The sequence below is a fragment of the Sparus aurata genome, chromosome 9, assembly GCF_900880675.1.
Source record: "Sparus aurata chromosome 9, fSpaAur1.1, whole genome shotgun sequence".
Taxonomy (NCBI): Eukaryota; Metazoa; Chordata; class Actinopteri; order Spariformes; family Sparidae; genus Sparus; species Sparus aurata.
In genome coordinates, this window is record NC_044195.1 from 20,182,357 (window position 1) to 20,201,957 (window position 19,601).

The 19,601-nt window shown below is 40.3% G+C and overlaps 1 protein-coding gene across 3 annotated transcripts; it reads right to left on the bottom strand.

Moving 5' to 3' along the window:
- Positions 1 to 1,353: 1,353 nt before the first annotated feature.
- tank (TRAF family member-associated NFKB activator) lies at positions 1,354 to 11,795 on the bottom strand. 3 transcript variants are annotated; one of them, XM_030427343.1, is made up of 8 exons: positions 11,705 to 11,795; positions 5,280 to 5,421; positions 4,969 to 5,077; positions 4,753 to 4,820; positions 3,687 to 3,745; positions 3,441 to 3,559; positions 2,515 to 2,912; positions 1,354 to 1,843 (listed from the first exon to the last, which is right to left on the bottom strand). In XM_030427343.1, the coding sequence occupies exons 2-8, from the start codon at positions 5,376 to 5,378 to the stop codon at positions 1,649 to 1,651; spliced, it is 1,047 nt and encodes a 348-aa protein (XP_030283203.1). In that variant the 5' UTR covers positions 5,379 to 5,421; positions 11,705 to 11,795; the 3' UTR covers positions 1,354 to 1,648. The 3 variants fall into 3 exon arrangements, with proteins under 3 accessions (XP_030283203.1, XP_030283202.1, XP_030283201.1); XM_030427342.1 differs by lacking the exon at positions 11,705 to 11,795 and adding an exon at positions 7,713 to 7,887; XM_030427341.1 differs by lacking the exon at positions 11,705 to 11,795 and adding an exon at positions 7,107 to 7,188.
- Positions 11,796 to 19,601: the final 7,806 nt, after the last annotated feature.

Consider the following 19,601-nt stretch of genomic DNA (forward strand, 5'->3'; position numbering starts at 1 on the left):
CCCTTCTGAGCTATTTATGAGACTCAGTGAAATGCTTGCTGCCAAAAATCAGTTAGGGGAGAAATAACAAATCAATCAGTCTATTAAGCAGTGAAGCAAAAAACTAAAAAAGCATGTTTGCAGTCTTCCCACCAGCTCATCTAGTTTTACCAGCCCATAGCTGCAGAACTGTAAGGTTCTCGCTGCAAAGCCAAATGTTCACACGCACAGCGTCCCCGTTTCCTCCAACAGCATCACCCTGAACGGTGAAAATCTTTGCGATTGTTTGCAAAGGTGTGAATAAATACTGCAGAAGTCAAAAGCTGATGCTGCTGTTTAGAGAAGACAAGTGACAGGCAGTGTACATACTGTAAAAATAAAATGTACTTTCACACGTCAGCTGATTGATTTCCAAATAACAGCTACCTGTGTGTCACTGTTCAGTCTCTTTAACATTTAAACGTGAATATGTAGACTTTAATGTAAAAGCGAATGTCTCATTTTTATCCCTTGAAAAAAAAAAGCCATATCATTTTCATTAATCCATTAAAACAAATGTGGACAAAATAAAAACAGGATAATGCTACAAATAGCATTACCATTACTACAAATAGCAAGATAATTGGGCATTTAATTGAACAATAGGCCGCCGCTTAGTGTTCTGCGTCACCTTCTGTGTAGAGGATTTTAATGAACACATGACATACTAACTTTTGAGATGGTTTCATAGTTGGAAATAATATACACATGAAAAGGAGGCGAAGGTGTCTTATTTCAGCGCAAATAATCGCAAATTCTGTTTACAAAGCAAATCTTCACCAGTAAATGTCTCTTTAAAATGCACGGCACTTAAAATATATATATAAATATATATATACACACACACACATATATACATATATATATATATATATATATATATATATATATATATATATATATATATATGTAACAAGGATGCTACAGGTCAGGGTTGAACCCTGGGCTACTGTAGCGGGGAAACAGCCTCTGTACATGGGACACGTCCTCCGTCAACTGAGCTATTAGGGTACCCCCGAATTTAAACTGTTTTAATTTATTTGAATTGCCTTTTTTATCAGCTGGACAGGTGTAGATTGAAAGGCAATTGGCGGGTTGACATGCAGAAAAGGGCCACAAGTCAAATTCAAACCATAAGCCTCTGAGGCGGGGACACAGCCTCTGTACATGGGCAACACACTCTACCAACTGAGCTGTTGTTCCTCTTAAAATAAAAATGTATAAACGTGTTGCAGAAAGGAAGCTAATCAATGCACTTCTTGTCCTCCTGATGTAATTGTGTGTACCAACCTGTTTTATATTTGCATGCTGAAATATTTCAAATGATAAAAAAAATTTTATATTGCAAGAGTAAATGTCTGCTTTATTTGCTCATATATACCATATTATGCATCATCGTCACTTAGTACTAGAGAAAAAAAATCTCAGCGAGATATTAGAAAAATATAATGCGCAAGAAAGTGTACCATTCAATTCTTCAGTATTAAATAAAATGGATTCAAGTCTTATTGCAGTGTCATTTTCAAATCCAGTACAGCGCATACACTTCATGGCAGGCGGGACTCGGACCATGGATACAGTAAGTCTGGGAGCAGTTGTGGCCTCGGCCCGTCAGTCTCTGCTTCTACTGTCAATCGTCGGCTTCGTTCTTAGGAGAGAAATGCAAGTAGAGGTGGCTGTTCATTCGGTCCTGAGGAACCACAGTGTTGCAGAAAGCACATTTATTAGGGCTGCTGCTGCTGCTGCTGCTGCTGCTGCTACTCTGAGACGTCGCCAGCTCTGTCCCCACGTCACTTGCATCACACAGCTCAGGGCTCCAGAGAGGCTGCAGAGTCGGGGCGAACCAAAGAAAACAATGTATTATTCATGCCCTAAACAATCCTTACACTCACTCTATTAAAGCACTTGGCCTTCAAGCATCTGTTGCTTAAAGGAGATGTCCTCTGTCAAGCCAAGTGTTTGCATAAAATACTCAGCAACATTAAAGGCTATGCCCAAGTGTTTAATTATCTTCCTATTTATGTGTTCATCCAAACCATCAAAGTAGTCTTTCCTGTTATAAAACACCCGTGTTGATCTAACCCAGGGATAGAATGGTATTATAATAACTGCAGCAACTTTTAGATCTTACTGCATGTCATTCACAATTTATTTATTTTTTACTCGGCATTTATGCACATCAGCAAATATAAAAATCACATTTAACCATCATCCTTGTTTCATCAGATTCAGACACTGTAACGTGCTTCCATCTGGCTCACACTTTCCAGCAAAAGATGCCAAATATAACCAGAGCATCCATGCTTAAGTAAAAAAAGAATCAGCACACATTACACAGTAATACGTTTCAAGTTAAGCCAAGGGGATTTTTTTTTTCTTCTTCTCTTCTTTTTTTTTTTTTGGACTTCACACCGTTTCACTCCTCCATTAGCAAAGACCAATCAGAAACTGATAATTTGCTACTAGTTTTCTCAGACCTTCTCCTGTGATTCTCACCTGCTGGGGTCCCCGCACGCTCTCCTGGGAGAGCGAGGACGATGTCGAGTGGGAGGGGGACGTAGGGTAGACAAAAGGCATGGGCAACTCCACGGGCTCCTCCTCTGTTAGCGCAGAGGGGACGCTACTGAGGGGCCGCTTCGTGGGCATGGTCAGACCAATTTGTCTCTCTGGAGCACTGTTCAGGAAGTCATATTCACTGTCCGCAGAGGGCGGGAATTTGACGCTGAGTTTGGTGAGAGAGTCTACTAAGTCCCTGTCCTCGGGGCTGGCACCGCGGGACGCCAGAGATGTGGGCGGGAGTGGGATATCCACTGCTGACCTCAGCGCTGAGGAAAAGGGTCTCTCTGCCTCTTCTGTACGGTCTGTGCACTGGATGGGCATGGAGAACCGCTGATCTGTCAGATGGAAGAAAAAAACATGAGTTTTTTTTTTCCTCTTTTTTACAGTTTTCTGTCTCTGTCAACATGTTCCAGCGCTGGCTTTGAAGACATCTGAGCTTGGATTTGAAAAGTTTCACACGTTAAAATGAAATCCGGGTTCTTTCAATGCGCACATAAGAGAAAAATATTTTTAGCACACTTTTCTTTTTTTAATTAATTATCAAATGAATAATCGTGCTATACTGTTAATTATACGGCTCACATCCAGAGCCAACATTATGCGTTTGTCAGTGGAATTATTAAATGTGTTTATCCACGCTTTATCCGCAAAGGTGGCCAGCCACGGTTCGAAAGGGCAACGAGGCTTTCATGTACAGTCCCAGTTAAGGTGTTGCCGTCTAATTATCTTAAAGAACAAAGCAAAAGCTCGTAAAGCCCATGAGTTGTTATGACACATACAAACCTATTTCAATTCAACAAATTTTTTTCCCCAAGTAATTGAATTAAGAAAAAAAAAGTGGATTTGGTAAACATTAATATTACCGTGCGATGTTTCATTTCCTCCGTGGAATCTTTTGAGGTGATCTTTTTGTCGTCTGGTCAGAGAGCGAATCTGCCGGAATTTCCCCTGAATCGCTTCAAATGCCTCCAGCATGTCCTGACTGACAAAATAAAGAATAAAGAGTGAGAGAGAAAAAAAATCCTTTTTAATTTTACTGTGATGTTCATGATTTGCTTCTTTTCTTTCTTTTTTTTTTTTTAAGTCTTTGTGCGAGGACAGACACGTACTAGTCAATACTGCTGCTGACTGGCATTTTAGGAGGAATAGCAACAGTGCCCAGGTTCTCCTGAAAAAAGAGACATTGAATTCATAGAGGTCATTAGCAACAATTATTCAGCGACATTTTGTTAACACAGCTGCAATTTCACTTTATATGTACGGGTGAAAAATGCTTTTCCTGGCCCTGTTAAATCATGAACATTAAAGCTGAAGCTGCTGGGTTGTGCAGCCATATTATCCTCTAGCACCATCTGGTGAAGTGAAACTGGATGCACCTTGTGTGGAGTAAAATACAGGCTGTGCTACTGCAGCAGCAGGGTGATCACAGGTTTCCTCAATTGCATGAATCTTAATAAAAAATAAAATAAAATGAATGGAGGCACGGTAAGATGATGAAAGCATGTGGACGTTAACTTCTGATCAAGGACAGAATTTTTTCTTCACTATCATGTAAGCGTGTACATCTAAACAAGGGTCAGAAACACTACAAAAAATGTTATATTTGCAGGCTGACCTCTGCTGATGTGAAAGAAAAGTAAGCTGAAGAGCGATGCTGAGGTCTCACAGACACAATCTGAAGCGTCACAGTCGAAGCCACGTTTCATTTTGCTGTGCTGTTCCTTTAACATCCTCTTTGACGCGAGGCATCGAGCAGAAGTACCGTCAATGTTTACACATGAGAGGAAGCTGTGTGCACGCTCATGCCTGATTTCAAATGCGAGAATCATATTGCAGGAAAAAAGATTACTATTAACTGGATGACATTTAATCATTCCCCCCTGCCCAACTAGAACTTAAAGTTCCATTTTTAAAAGGAGATGGACACCAATTATTGACTATTCTGGTTATGTCAAGTTACTTTTATCTATTATCTATCTATGAATTTTGTTGTATTCTATTTTTTTATGCACAGTCTTAGCAGGTATAAATTAGGTAGCTGTATGTGTGCTCTACTTTGTTATTTTTTAATTTCTAAGAAAAGTGAAGCTGAATCTCAAGGTGATTTTTTTGCCACTTGCCTGTTAATGTGCATCAATGGCAATAGAGTTCAAAAGTGTGACACGGCAAACATACCGGGAATTGTTTCCTATACGCGCCGGCTCCATCGAGGACATGGTTGCAGGGTTCGCCTTTCATCTCTCCTTAGAAGCCAAAACAGTGAAAATAAAGAGTTTGCAGTGAGGCAGTGCTGGATGAAACACATTACAGCGCCACTTATGAGAATCCAGTACAATTTCACTGTCAACGTCAATGCAAGGGCAGGAGATTTTTCTGTCGGATCTCACTAACCTGTTGGTGGCCTAGTTGCTGATAACTTAGCTTCGAGTTTTGAAATCAACTGCTGCTGGTCCTCTATCTGCTTCTGAAGTTTTTGAGTGTATCGCTCATAATATTCAGTCTGGAAAAAATGAGGTTTGTGTTATTTTAGTAGCACCGATATATCTGCAGTCTACACCATCTTTTCTAATACATGTATGACAGATTTATTACCATCTAAACATAAATGAAATGCATCAACAAAGTATGAGTACGTGAGCCACTATGTGACTTATCATTAGTGCTGTGCTGGTCGCATCTGGCTCTGCTCCTCGTGTCGTTACCATTTGCTGCAGCTCCTTCTTAGCATTGTCCTTCTCGATGGAGACCTGGCGATAAGCTTCGAAAGCTTTGTTGAGTTGGTCTCCGATGTTCCTTTCCATGCCGTGTGCTCCACGATCATCACTGACGCAGCAGACATGAGCCCTGCGACGGAAGTGCCGAAATGTTCAGTTCATTACAGAAACGCACTCACAAGTAAGGATGGGACGATAAAAGATCCAGATAGCAAACAGTCGACCGTGTTGAATTTTCATAATCGGGATAAATCGTGAATCAAGATGATCGTGAATATCCTCACGTGGATGACTTGAAAAAACTGTCTAGCTCACTGATGTACGGTCCTATACTGGTTTCTTCATTTATTTGGGTTGGCAAAGCCTGTCGTCATTGCTGACTTGCACACTTTATCCCCCACAAAAACAAGTTTAATCTTTTCTGTGTAAATACTACAGATTCCCTTTTGAAGAGCAACAAGGAGAGGAGGTCAGATCCCCATTTATTTAGCCTTTATTTGTGTCGGAAAAGCATAAAAGGGCACTCGCAGTTTTGGAGAAGAAATTCAAACTCAGAATTTTAATATCTACAGTATAAAAAGGGTAATGAACACTGTCTGAAGCTAGAAAGGTGGAAGGGTCCGCCACATATAAACAAAGTGTAACAGCATGAAACTGCGCTATCCTTTAAGGTCAGTTTGTTTAGGCATTAAAAAAAAAAGTCAGCCAATAAAGATCCTTTCTCTTCCGATTAAAATGTCTTGCCCAAAACTACATAATGCACCTTTAAGAATTATTATCTTTTTTTCCATTCCTTGTTGTGTTTTTCACTAAAAAGAGATCTGTGTCCTATTTGTGATGCAATAAAAATATTTGCTGCCAAACCAAATGTAAGATTTGAGTGACCGCAGTATATTTCAGTGGAATTTTAGTTTTCATTCTAAAGTTACGAATAAGAATATTTTACTGATTATCGGGATAATATCCTCCCGTATATCGTAGCCTACTCCCGACCACTGCTGTAATAGTTTGAAGTGAAAAAAAGGGCATGGGCATAAGTTGGTCTTTTTTTGCCTGTGTTACGCTGTCTCAGCTTTTCTTCACACGCATTGAAAATATTAAAAAAAGATGTCAATAACTCCTTAAAAGTGGTGCAGACTTATTTGGTTGATTTATGCGACGAATGCAATGACAAAACTGACTCAACACTCTTCCTGACCTGTATTTATTACCAAATAATGTCATCAAATATCCTGATTTATCGATACATTCTAATTCTGAATGATTTCAGTCCTCAGAGTTTGCAGAGTCACGGTCGATACATTTGTACCAGCTGCACTATCTCGCTCTCTATCCTCCCGGAGACAGAGTTGACACACATTATTTTTTCTCTCATGCAAATGTTGCATTTTTACTTATTTTCCCACATTTCTGCAGCTGCAATACTACAAATTCCCCTGTTGTGTAACTAACAAAGCATTATCTTATCTCATCTTTTTATAATCAAAGTCCTCATCTACATACATTTTTAAAAAGGTGATATTTTATGATTACTAGTCTTGCTTGTGTTCTCTACTAGCCAAGACCCGGAAAGTCATACTTCACTGTAACATTACTGCCTTGTTATATGTATCTTTTAATAATAACCTAACATTTTGTGCCCTGAGCGTTGTGCCATTTCTTCCCTGTTGTATCGAATATCGACATTTTCTTGAAGTATCGTATCGCCGTTAAGGAAACCCCAGTATCGTGACAACACCAATCGCCAACGAATATTGGCAGTTCCGTTGTAATATCAGTTTACGCGCAAGAGCAAAAAAAAAAAGGTGCATTCACATTTACAACAATCGATGCCTTGTTCTAGTCCTGTCTGTGCAGAGGATGTTGATGAGCGGCTGAGACACTGAAAAGCAATGACAAATAAATGAAGTCACTCAATGCATTTTGCAGCTTCTTGCACAACTCCTGAAAAATCCTTACATTTGTGTTTAGTCAGTGCTGACTCTCAAACGTTCTAAGCGGCAGATAGAAGCCATGTAGAGAAGATGATGGCAGTCTCACCCCTGGGGTGCCCATCAATAATGGATCAATCCTTCGTAATAAATGTCACACCTACTAGTGATCACACACACACACACACACACACAGAGAGAGAGAGAGAGAGGGAGAGAGAGAGACAGAGAGAGAGAGAGACTGCTCCTGGATGAAGCCTCAGTTAAAGCCCAGCAGGCTGAGTCAGAAAAATGCCATTAACGGCAGCACAGCACGGCGGTGGAGCACTTTAAAGTGTGACACCAAACCTAATCCAACACAGTTCCGTATTATTTCAACTCTATCTGACCGGTTAGCCATAGCTCATTCAACCGGTGGTGTAAAGCGACCGAGCAACAACGAATCCCCGGGTCACTTTACCTCGCCGCCGGAGAGAGTCCGTCCTCTTACCTTCATCCGAGGAACTGTTGCTCAAACGTCCACTTTTTTGATGTTTTATGACACCACCGCAGCGTCGTCGCCTAATCTTTAGATGCAAAGTTACGAAGCGCCAGAGAGGATATGGCAGTGTATGTTTTACATAGCCTAGTTGAGTTGGGAACTTCCCTCGGGGAATCCCCCTGCTCTGTAGACTTCCGCCTTTACTCGGCGCCGGCCAATCAGCGCGCGGCTCGGAGGAGAGCTGGGTGGTTAGCTGGTTGAGGGTTCTTCCAGCCTAGGCGTCTGCAAACCGACTGTTGTGCATGTGAAAACTGTCCCCGAACTACACGTATTCTGTGCTCATTTTCATTCTGCAGTATATTTTGTAAGGTCAGCAAGGTCTGTGATTTTGGAGCATCAAAAAATAAACAAGCAGGGCCGGGTTAACCTGTTAGGAGGCCCGGGGGCCAACAGATGTACCGCAGGCCAGGGGCCCCATGATGTTGTAATTCTGTCAAACACCACTTTATTTAGGATCATGTAGCGTGAGAGTCAGGCCTCTCTACGTGACACATCCACAAAATAATCTCATTTTGCAGCTTCAGCTCTTTACTTTGATGTGCATTGAAGGAATGATCAAAAAACAACTCACATGCAGTGAGTGTTTGGGAGTCTATGAAGTTTCCTGGACAAAAGGTTGGTTCTGTTGTTTGTCACAACAATTGCAGTGAAGTGCCACGTAGCAATGTGCCGGCTCATGATGATGTGACATTTGCTGGGGTATGTACCAAACAAACATGTTATCTCACATCTGGAGAACCAGATTTGTAGGACAGGTCATCTCTGCAGCACAGCAGCACTTTATTATAATGCAGCTCTGTGACACATTTAACATTTTATCTATGTTTGGATCGATTTTCTTGATTTGAATTATATTTTGTTTAACACCCTCTGTTTTTTGATAATTCTAACCAATGCACATCAAAACCACTATCAACATGCAGTCATTTTGGGCCTCTAGAGGCCTTTGGGAGTCTGGGAAGTTTCCTGCCTTGCCTGATTGGTGACAGGCAATTCAAGCACATTAGCATAGCACCTTTAAAAGACAAGGCAATTCAAAGTTTTTTGCATGAGACATAAGGTAAGTTCTTTATTCGTCACAGCAATTGCATTGAAGCAGTCTTCGACACTCCTAGACAGACAGACAGACAGACAGACGAGGGAAATTTAAACATCCAGTAGCTTATACGACACATGCAAAACACAATTGCAAACATATAATGAAGAGTATGAACTGTACAGTGATAAGGATAAAAGACATACAGCAATGAAGTGATAGTCTAACTACTGGAGCTACCATACAGTACGTGCAAACTGAGGTAGCTTAACTGTACAGGGGTATAGTATTAATTATCTAATTAACCAAATAAAGTGATTAAGTAAAAAAAAAAAAAATCATTTTGTGTGCTGCAGAGAGAATTGTGCAACAATATGTTCAATAGAGAGAGAGACAAAGAGTAAAATAGAAACTATAAATATTGTTCTTAGTAGAGTGCTGTACAGTATATGAAATGAATAAAACTGTAATGTGCACTGTAAAAGATACAAAAGAACTAGATATAAACCTGGATTGCCAACACGGCACATCACGCACATCATGCCACATGATCTGCAGAGTTTGCACCACTGAAGCCCATCATCAACATGATGGAGATGTCTTGTGTCCCCGTCTTGTGATCACATGTTGAAAAGTAACTTAAAGGATAAGGCTGGTGATAATAAATATTTTTCAGATTGTCAACACATCCAGTGAAAAGACCATTCATCTCACTGACAGCAAAGCCGGCTGTAGTTAAACCCCCTTTGTATTACAGGCTTCCATTGTTAAAACATGTCAGTGAGCCACACTCATTCCACTTATCTTTTTTCTGTTGCAATAAACACGAGTCAGTCCCACTTTCACCATATAAACTCTAGCCAACACACCAGCTGGAAAAAGTCCCCATGAAAAATACTATTTAATCACGCCTTCTTGAAAAAATACTGAATTGTGTTTGTGAACAATGTTAACTGGACTAATGAATTGTTGGTTCTGGTCTTTTCATGGAATTTGTTGACAGTAAGATCCTTTGTCCCACAGAGAGTCTCAGGGCTTGTAAATAAATGAGTCAAGTGTAAATAATACGATGGTGATGATGGCTGAGTTCCATCCAGCGGCTTTCTGTTTCAGGTTCCTGGTATTGTGCATGCTGGCTGACCGTCACACTGTCATGGCTTACTGGGACACGTGAATGGAGCTGTGCTCTTCCAACTCTGACTTCTGACGGTTGCTTTTCTTCACTGATGTTTTCATTTTTCCCTTTCTTTTTTTTGTACAATGACCTCCCATAATCCCAGTGCAAGATATATGCAAATAAATAATCAATTCCTACTTCTGTATTCTGTGTATGCACATGTGACATCTGCTAAAGAACTGGCTGCCGTATGAACACTGTTTACCACAGCCAGCAATTCAATGTGTATTGAACACACTTTGAGTACACTTTTACATCTCTGCAGCAAGATGGGACCTATTACCACCGGGGGTCAGCAAGAACGAGTTACTTTTTAATTAATGTGCAAATGTATGAATTAAATGAACCAGAATGGAGATGACATGCCTCGCTCCCATGCACATGCAGCTGGATGAGAATGGCTGCACAATCATATTGTAATCATTTTGACAGATATTTAGTGGGAGTGATCATTGTCCTATCAAAGTTTTCATTTTCACCGAAAACAATATGCTGGCTCATGGCGATGTCACATCTGGAGATCAAGATTTGGAGGTTTGTCAATACAATGCTATTTTGTGACACATTTTACGTTTTGAAATGTAAAAAAAAAAAGTGGATTTCAGTTATATTTTGTTCAATTGTGAAGCCTAACACATAGTCCATAGTTTTCGCATAAAGTGAAAGCACAACTACTTTTCAGGCAAGATATTATCATCTGTTCTACATTACTCTTTGAAACAACCACCACAAAGCGAAAAACTGCCCAGCCTACTTCTGGAAATGTTATTTGGCTTTCAACACAGTGGTTGGCCTGAGACACAACAAACACACAAGTGTGTGTACAGGTCTTGGGGAGTACTACCGCATATGTTGGAAAACATCTGTAGTCTGATAAAGTGCCGTCAGTGATGTCACTCAGGAGCTATGTTGTATTGTGGGTAATGTAGGCGCCAGATTTTGATTCATAATAGACAGTTTAAAGCAGATCCAGAGATATCCCCTGTTTTACTCCACACATTCTTCTCCCTTTTTTAAAACTGGTTTGCCCACATTACCCACAAGGCCTCGGAGTGACTTCATTCTCGGAATTTTATCAGATTACATGCAGCTTACTCTGGAGCCACAAAAGGCATTATACTATTTTTTTCACATATGCATTAGAGTTCCCCAGGCCTGTAAAAAACACGTGTAATATTGTCAGACTAAGCCTTTAAAGCATGAGTTGGGCACAGAGCAGGACAGGAGCACACATGTAAGCTCTTCCAGCAAATCTAAAAAAAATAGTATATTGAGGACATTTTTTACTAAACTATTACATCTACTTTTCATTACCAGTATGTAGAGATGTGCTTTGATGTGTCATTATGCCCCCGGTGATATTTATGGTTAAAAGAAAAAAAGGAAAAGGAAATTAAACACAAGTTAGACCACACAGGATTCTTAAAGGACTCAGTAAAATGTGATATTTAGGCCTCATTATTTTCCGGACAATCCTGTTTAAAACCTGTTCAGAGCCAAATCTTCAACTTTGTAAGAAAGGAATGTAGAGTGACGACGACAGAAACATTTAGTTGTTCAGCCACTGGTGGACAATTTTGCAGCATTTCTTGTGAATCTGAATTGTTTTACACATTTTTACCCCCAATTCCACAAATAAACAAGAAAAACTTTTTTTCTGTCATACCATTAATGTTTGGTGTGAAGCATAAACATGCAAACGTGAGAAAAAGCAGTCAATTCACTTACCCAGATCCAAGGGCCTTTTGTTTCCATGTCGTTCCTTTTCACGTCACATAAAATAAGAGGTGAATGTCTTTGACATGTACTCATAATATTCTGATGCACATCCTCACATTGCATGAACCTAAAGCGAGTGAGTAATGATGCAACACTCTGTCCTGGTGACATTATGGTTGTTCCCTTCCTGTTTCTATACGACTACTGCTTTTCCATTTCGCCAGACCTCCACTGTTATATGATAAGCAAAGGCCCACATTTGACTTAGGTTTTTAATGTTTCTGATGGTTATAATCATCTGCTTTGACCAGGATTAGAAGCAGCCATTTCCCAAACTGCATTGTGTGCCACAGTGACAACTCTCTACCCAGCAGAAGGCAGCCCAGGAAGCACTGCAGCACACAAAGAATCACCAGTAGATGGCAGCTAAGAGCGACTTGAGTGAATTGAGTTGCAGTATCTCTGCAGTGACTTTAACCCGAAGCTATTTAAATTATTCTCAGAGCATAGAGACAGATTATGCCTTTTTTATTATCAATAACAACAAAATCACATGTTGATCTGTCTTTGTAAAGATCCTCCAGTTCACAAGTCGATATTTGAATATTTTTATCATTTGCTGCACATGTTTACAATTTATCATTAGTTAGAATTCCAAACATGGCTCAACGTGTTAAATTTTTTCCTCATCATGCATTTGCAATTATGTAAATCAGTTGGCACTGGCAGTGTCTCTTCAAATTCGTCTGTCTCAGAAAATACAGACGCTGGAATTTCTGATTGAGAAATGTGTTTCCTTTCTGTGAAGAAACTGGAGAATAGGTCTCAGTTTTGTGCTGAGAGAGACACAATGTTCAGCGGTGGATATTTTGTAATCCACAAATGTTAATAGCTTCGACCAGCGGTTCTCAAACTTGGCGTTAAGGACATATAAACTGACAAAAACCTGGACCACGGACGCCAATTTGATAGGATTTTTTTCCCCGGTTCCCTTTTACAGAAAGTGTTTGAAACCTATGACCAAAGCAGTCACACATGCTGTGTTACATACAGATTTGAGTGTAGTTAAAGCAACATTATGTAACTTTTTTAAAACTTAAATAAGCAGCTTCAAAATCATGCTGATGGTTCTGTTGGTGTTGCACTCAGAAAGTGTGAGGGGGCGCCATATCGCTCAAAATGCCAATTTCTACATGATGTTGCTTTAAAGTAAGTGGTTTCCACTTTTGCTGGGGATGCCGTGAAGTACCCCTAATGATATAATGGTAATGTAATAGTAGTATTAGCAAAAGAATATTCTATCATCATAATCTATCTATCTATCTATCTATCTATCTATCTATCTATCTATCTATCTATCTATCTATCTATCTATCTATCTATCTATCTATCTGTCTCTCCCGGTCTGTAACTGATCTACAATTATCAACAAATGAGAGAGCAGTATCAGTGGAAAGGCATTTTTTTTTGTCTTCAGTAGGGACCGGTGCAGACACCTCATGGGGCCGGTCCAGCACAGCAGGACTCCAGTGACCTGGCTCCTCCAGGAATCATTCTCTGGAGTCCTGCCACAGAGGTTGTCGTCCCTGCCCCTCACCGACCTTCTGACCCGACCTCTGCTCCTGCTTTGAGTGACTTACACTCCCAGAGAGCCTCAGACAACCTCAATTCACATTAAAAAAAAAAAATAATAATTTAAAAAATCCTTCAAGGGAGATAACAGCAGTTCATCTCAAGGCTTTGAACCCTGAATTTATGGTGGTCTCACATAACGCTTGTGGTCCTGAAGAAGAGAAATGCCATTTAGACTGTGCTGGCATGCAATGATTTGATAACGGAACACCAAGTGGGGCTCAATCATCCGCCTCGAGTGTACAGTCCTCAGTCCTTTCTTTGTTCATCCTTCCTGAGGAGGAAATTCTATTAGCCAGGCAGCTGTTGGGATATTAATACATGACAGAAAAAAAAAAACGTCAGAAAATCAGACTGAAGAAAAAACAAATCAGGAATATTCCCGCGCTCTTTATCGACTTTGGCTGCCAAGCCCGGGTGAGAGTAAATAACACCAGAGATGAGAAAAGTGCGGACACGATGAGACAGATTTATGAATACTCATCCCCCTTTCATGTGGCGATCTGCTCTGTTTGATCTCTCTTTCTCTTTCTGCCCTCCAAGTGCCGACTGCATTCACTTCACTCTCCCTCGTGTGACTCATAAATCATAACTGCCTCCAGGAAAGCAACCACGCTCGCATAGTGTAGCATTAATCTCGCCCCTCGCGTCAAAGCATTTCCGTAATCAAAATGTGCATTTCCTGCACTGCCAGATCACAGTGCATTAGCACTATGATAACCCGTACACCCTTAAGAAGAACTGGAGTAAACTGGGTGGTTTCATTATAAAGCGTCATTTCCTTCACACCTGTAATCACTCTCTGTTTAAGGTGGCCACTTAAAACAGATATGTATACGCTCAGTAAAATGAGCGCAGTGATGTTTTTTTTCTGGGTGGAGATGCAGAGAAGTGCTTTTTGTCTGATACCCTGACCTCAACCACTTACGAGAGGACATCAGTGGTGCAGAGGGGCCTCATAAATTTCAGCAGAAGTGATCTCTGGGGAGATGCGGTGTCCTTTTTTTTTTTTTTTTTAGCATCATCCAGCCTGGAGAAGACATATGAAAGGGTCAGATGTGGGGTTATTTGCCCTTTGTCCATTACAGGACATTGGTGTGTATGGTTTACTGAATGATCCTTGCCAGCGTATCCACAAGGAAGACTGGGTTATTTGCATAATCAACTAATGCGATCATCTAACATTGTATTACCCTCGCAGGCATGTTCCGGCGGTGAAAAGGATACTAAGCTTGCTGTTATAAGGGGGCCCTGCTCTGGACCCACGTCGCACTGGAGCCTGGTCAGAGCTCAGCAGTAAATCTTGAGCCAATGAAGAGTCCATCTATGCTTCCTCCGTGTCTAGCAAAATAAACAATCTGCTGTAGGTCTGCAGAAATGCGAGATCAGACAGAGGGCAGAGTTGGGGGAGACTGTGGCATGCCTGGGAGGAGGGGGGAGAGGAGGAATGCAGGGGGAAACACATAGATCAGATTTCAGGAGCCCGGACAGAGGTGGCAGTGAATGCAGAGAAACCTTGATGTGAAGAAGAAACTATAAATGAAAGGGGGGGGGGGGGGGGGGGGCAGTGTTGTGTTAGTTATTCATCCGCATTGAACACTGTGTAGGGGTACCATTTGTGTTTGTTTTTTCCTGGAATATCTGAAAGTAGGTATGTGTGACATCAGAGCAGCCCCGTGAGCCACAAAAGCTGCACACAATACTGTTTTGGTGGAGGCTCTGGCCTCAGGGGCTTCCTGCTATTTGAAGAGGACGGGGTGGGGATGAGTATGTTGCGAAACTGTGAGAAGAGTCTGTAGTTCTGAGAATTTTACACAATTGCTCATTTATTCTAAATCTTTAGAGGGACGTGTTTACGATCATTAGCTGTCCTGGTTTGTTACAGGCTCTTGTAGAGATTTTTATAGGGAGGATCAAAAACATTCAACAGATCTATACGGAGTATGACTGCCTGTGAAATCATCGATCAATCACAGTGACCTAAATAAGGTGTCCACTCAATCACCAGAATAAATGTAAGCAAAGTGCATTTCTGTGAAACCACAGATAAGTAATGTTTCCTTATGTTTCAACTTTGCAAACGTCACATAGCTGCGGTTGGTCTCTGGTTAGCTTTAGGCACAGAAAAACACTTGGTCAGGGTTAGGACAACATTACATTTTAGCTTTAAATGTTATGTCATTCCAAACATGGCTAGAGATGTCCTGAAGTCTCGTTAACAACATCCAGTACTCTCCGTCACAAACTCCGCTGGAAGTGTCCGAAAGTCTCTGTGAGTTAGTCACTGGCTTGACGGCATTCTTGCCTCTATGCCAGGCAATAAAAATGTACAATGACGGTGATGTGACGTGGTACATAGCTGACAGCACTAACAATGTGCACGTGTTTGTGGTTTGCAGTAACATGGCGTGCTAACATCTTATCCTGGCGACCGGACTGAAGGTCTTCACAGTTTTTGACTTAATGCAGAAATACTGCAAGAAAGGTTTCCTGCATGCGTATAGAAGTTCCTGATTGACAGTGATAGGATGTTCTCTCCTTGTTCCTGTTACATAAGAGCTAAACCGCAAACCTCTCATTGGACGAGATATACTTTACATTATGTGGGAGGCACGCAGCGACATCCTGGATGTGTCTTTGAGGGGTTTTTCAACCATATATCCTGTCATGTTCAAGTCTCACTGACACAATATGATACACAAATGATGCTTTGCCTCTTCTCTGGCAAAATATTTTTATCATTCTCCACTTTTAATCAAATAAAATTATATACGAGCTCATTAACTGTTAATGCATATGCAAATGTTCATTTCAACAGTCCAATATTGCTAAAGTGAGCTAACAATATATTACTGGTTGTCTTCGAACACATGCATCGATTTCTAATTTGTCAGTGTAAGATAAGGCATTTTGGACGTGCAAAATCAATAGTCGTGTGGAAAAGGGTGGGCTATGGCGGAGCGTGTGTGTTTCCCACAGAGGGCGAGGTTCAGCTGAGTGCTTTTATTCCTGTCTTCATGAGAAATGCTCCCTCATTAATACTTTTCCCACAACCTGCAAACCAACGTACAGTGCGGTATGGGGTTGCATATACTGTATGCTCTCAAAGGATTGGGTGGACTTGACGGGGCATGTTGTATTTCCACAATCGGCTGGCTGTATCTAGATGTTGTTTTTTTCAAAAGCTGTACAAATACAGCATGCAAAAAGCTGCATACATGTTGTTGCAGTTGATATACAGATGCTGTATTTTCTCTTCGTAACGTGTCCTGACTGAACGCCGAGCACCGGTTGGCTTCTGTTGATTTTGCAAATACTCTCTATTATTTTCATGAGCTGAGAACATTATAGGGAACGACTATCAGACAGGAGCCTCGTAGATCGGGGCGGGAGAGTACAAAAAGACGGTGGTGAAGTGAAAGGTCACAGGAGGAAAGTCCCTAGCTGACCTGCAACCATCCCAGCTCACATAAAGAGCACTGTAGTCCTCTTCATTACTCAAGCTCATGAAAATTTTATCAGCTGGAGACTTATGGCTCCAGACAGCAACAGGGAGCAGAGACACAGGGCAGGCATTGTTATCAGACATCGGAAGTCGTGGAAATCATACTTTCTGGTGCATTGGGACATCCTTAAACACACTTCCTGAGGGGTTCTCGGTGAACTATAACAGGGCCAGTCATGCTGTCTGTTATGATTATAAGAAATAGTAGGATTCATCGGAGTTCATTAAAGAGTCCACCAGAGGACCAAACAAAGCGTCTGTGTGTGAAAAGTGAAAGTGTAGACCATGAAACCAGTTTGGGTTTTGAGGGGAGGTCTTTAACCGTGATCCACATCAATCTCATCCCAGAGAGAGATATCTTGGTTTACTTCATCAAGCGCTGATACATACACTCATAAACTGTGGTGGAGAAAGTTTTCAGATCCCTCAAGTAAAAGTATGTGAGTATTTTTTTTACAGAATGTACATAAAGTATGTAAATTAAAGGTACTCATTGTGCAGTAACATGTTTCCTTTTAGTGTTTTACATTTATAGCCGATGTTTGAGTGTTAATATAGCTGCTGCATTAATATTGCATTACAGTTGTAGATGTTCAAGGTTGAGCTCATTTTAACTTTATTGTTGGGAAGTCCCCTAAAGGACCTGGGACAAGTTTTGGGGTGCCTGCAGTTTTAGTTTGGTTTTCCCTACGCTATTCTAGCAGTCGTCATCATTTGATTCATGAGAAGTTTCAGTCTGGCTCCTTTTAAGTCCCACTTTTACATTAGCTCTGTCTGAGAACGGATGTATTTGCCAGAATTTTTTTTTTTAAATGCCAGTCAAAATGTGCTGGGTTTTTTTTTTTTTTTTTACTGTGAACTCAGACAAAACCTCAGGAAGATCATTTTTTATTTAAAAAAGATATACTTGGATAAATTTGACCTCCAGATGAATTTTGGACAACATCTGATCTTACCTTAGGAAGTTATTATAATAATATTTTCGTGAAAAACTGATGTTATCCTAATTTACTGACCATGTAGATGTGTCCAAAAGTTTAGAGTGAAAAGAAAATGTGTGAAGTCATCACAGAGGACATTGAAGCTAAATGTGATTTTTTTTTTTTTTCAGAGAAATATATTATCCATGTGTACAACAAAAGTAGCTTGGCCACAACACAGAGGAAACTACATAGGTTTCCCTAATGACTCAGGATCGTGATGGTGTAATCATAAATGCCCAAACAAGTGTTGTGCAAACCAATGAAATGTTCAGAAAAGGGTTTTAAAGCATTTGGATAGGATTAGCAGTTCAATGATTATTACAAATTTATAGAACAATAGCTATTTTTAGCCGCCAGCAGCTGTCTAGGTCTTCTGAGGATTCTATGATGGATTGTATTCAAAAATCCAACAACTTGTGCATGGAAAATCAACTTTTCATGGGCTCATATAAACGTCCATGTTTTCAATGCTTTTTTCAGGAGGGGTTTGTAAAAGTTTATTTTCCTGAAAAAGAAGGATGATTCTCTCTTCCCATAAGGGAGCCTTCAGAGGGAGGGGAGAAGTGATTATTTGTTGATGTTTTGGTGGTTGATGTTAGTATGCCTCCACCAAAGTAAACTTTGAACCATTGTCAAGGCGAATGCACTAACTGCCACAGGGAGAGCGTGGACAATGGCATTATGCTGAGGCCGAACGGCACCAAACAATGTTTACAATAAAATTTGGAGAGTTGCCTGGCAGCAGAATGTACACAATGAAACAGCCCAATTCATGGCGCTGCTCTTTATGTCAGCGTCAGGCCTGAAAGAGCTGCCTTTGTACACGTATGACTCTCGTTCTAGGGACATTTGACATGAGCTAAATGAGGGCTGAGCTGCACAATAACACCTTTTCTGCGGTCTAGTATTTCCTCTCCTATATTGGAAAGCATTCAGAGAAGCTCCAGATATGTGTTTAAAAATGTCAGTGAGAAATGTGAATAAAAAACCCCTCACAATGCACAAACCTCTGTATATAACACCGAAAAAGGATTGTGTGATATAATGGAGACCTATTTATGTCTTTATGATGTTTTTATACACCTTCATAAAGCGGTTATGAGGAAATCAGTGATGTCAGGGGTCAATAAAAGTGACACTTAATTTATCTGCGTTGCTTGAGCACGTCTTTTCATTTCATTCATGAGATGTTATAAATATTTCACACATCGGAGGGTTGCAGTGATTTTCAATTTCCTGTTTCTTTTAACTCAACTCTTTTAACTTAATTTCCTTTCCACGTGGTTTGTACATTAAGCCAACACTCTGAACGTCGCTCCACAATACATTTGTATGTATATTGCTGCAATAAATGGTGCGTAATTGTGTGCTTAAACTGTTGTCTTATATATGTAATATTAAAAGAAAGCTACCAAGTTTTAAATCATAATTAATAAATACATCATTAAAGTGTAATGGACGTAGAAAATGACAACATTCTTGCCATGGCTGGTGTGATTTATATCCAACATATTGCTGTAAATCAAACACAGGTAAATAAAATGTACCAAGTATATCAAATCTTAGCATACTTGAGTATATGTAGCCAGACTTATCACTAGTATACTTCAAGAAAGCATACTGACAGTGTTACATGACATGAAAATAAGTATACTTTCTAGAATTACTTCTATATGTATTTCTAATTAATAGTTTAATTCTAATTTCTAAGTAAGTTTACTTAGATATTACACTCAAATGTCACTTTAAATACATGAAAACTTCAGGATGTTGAAAGGGAATAATG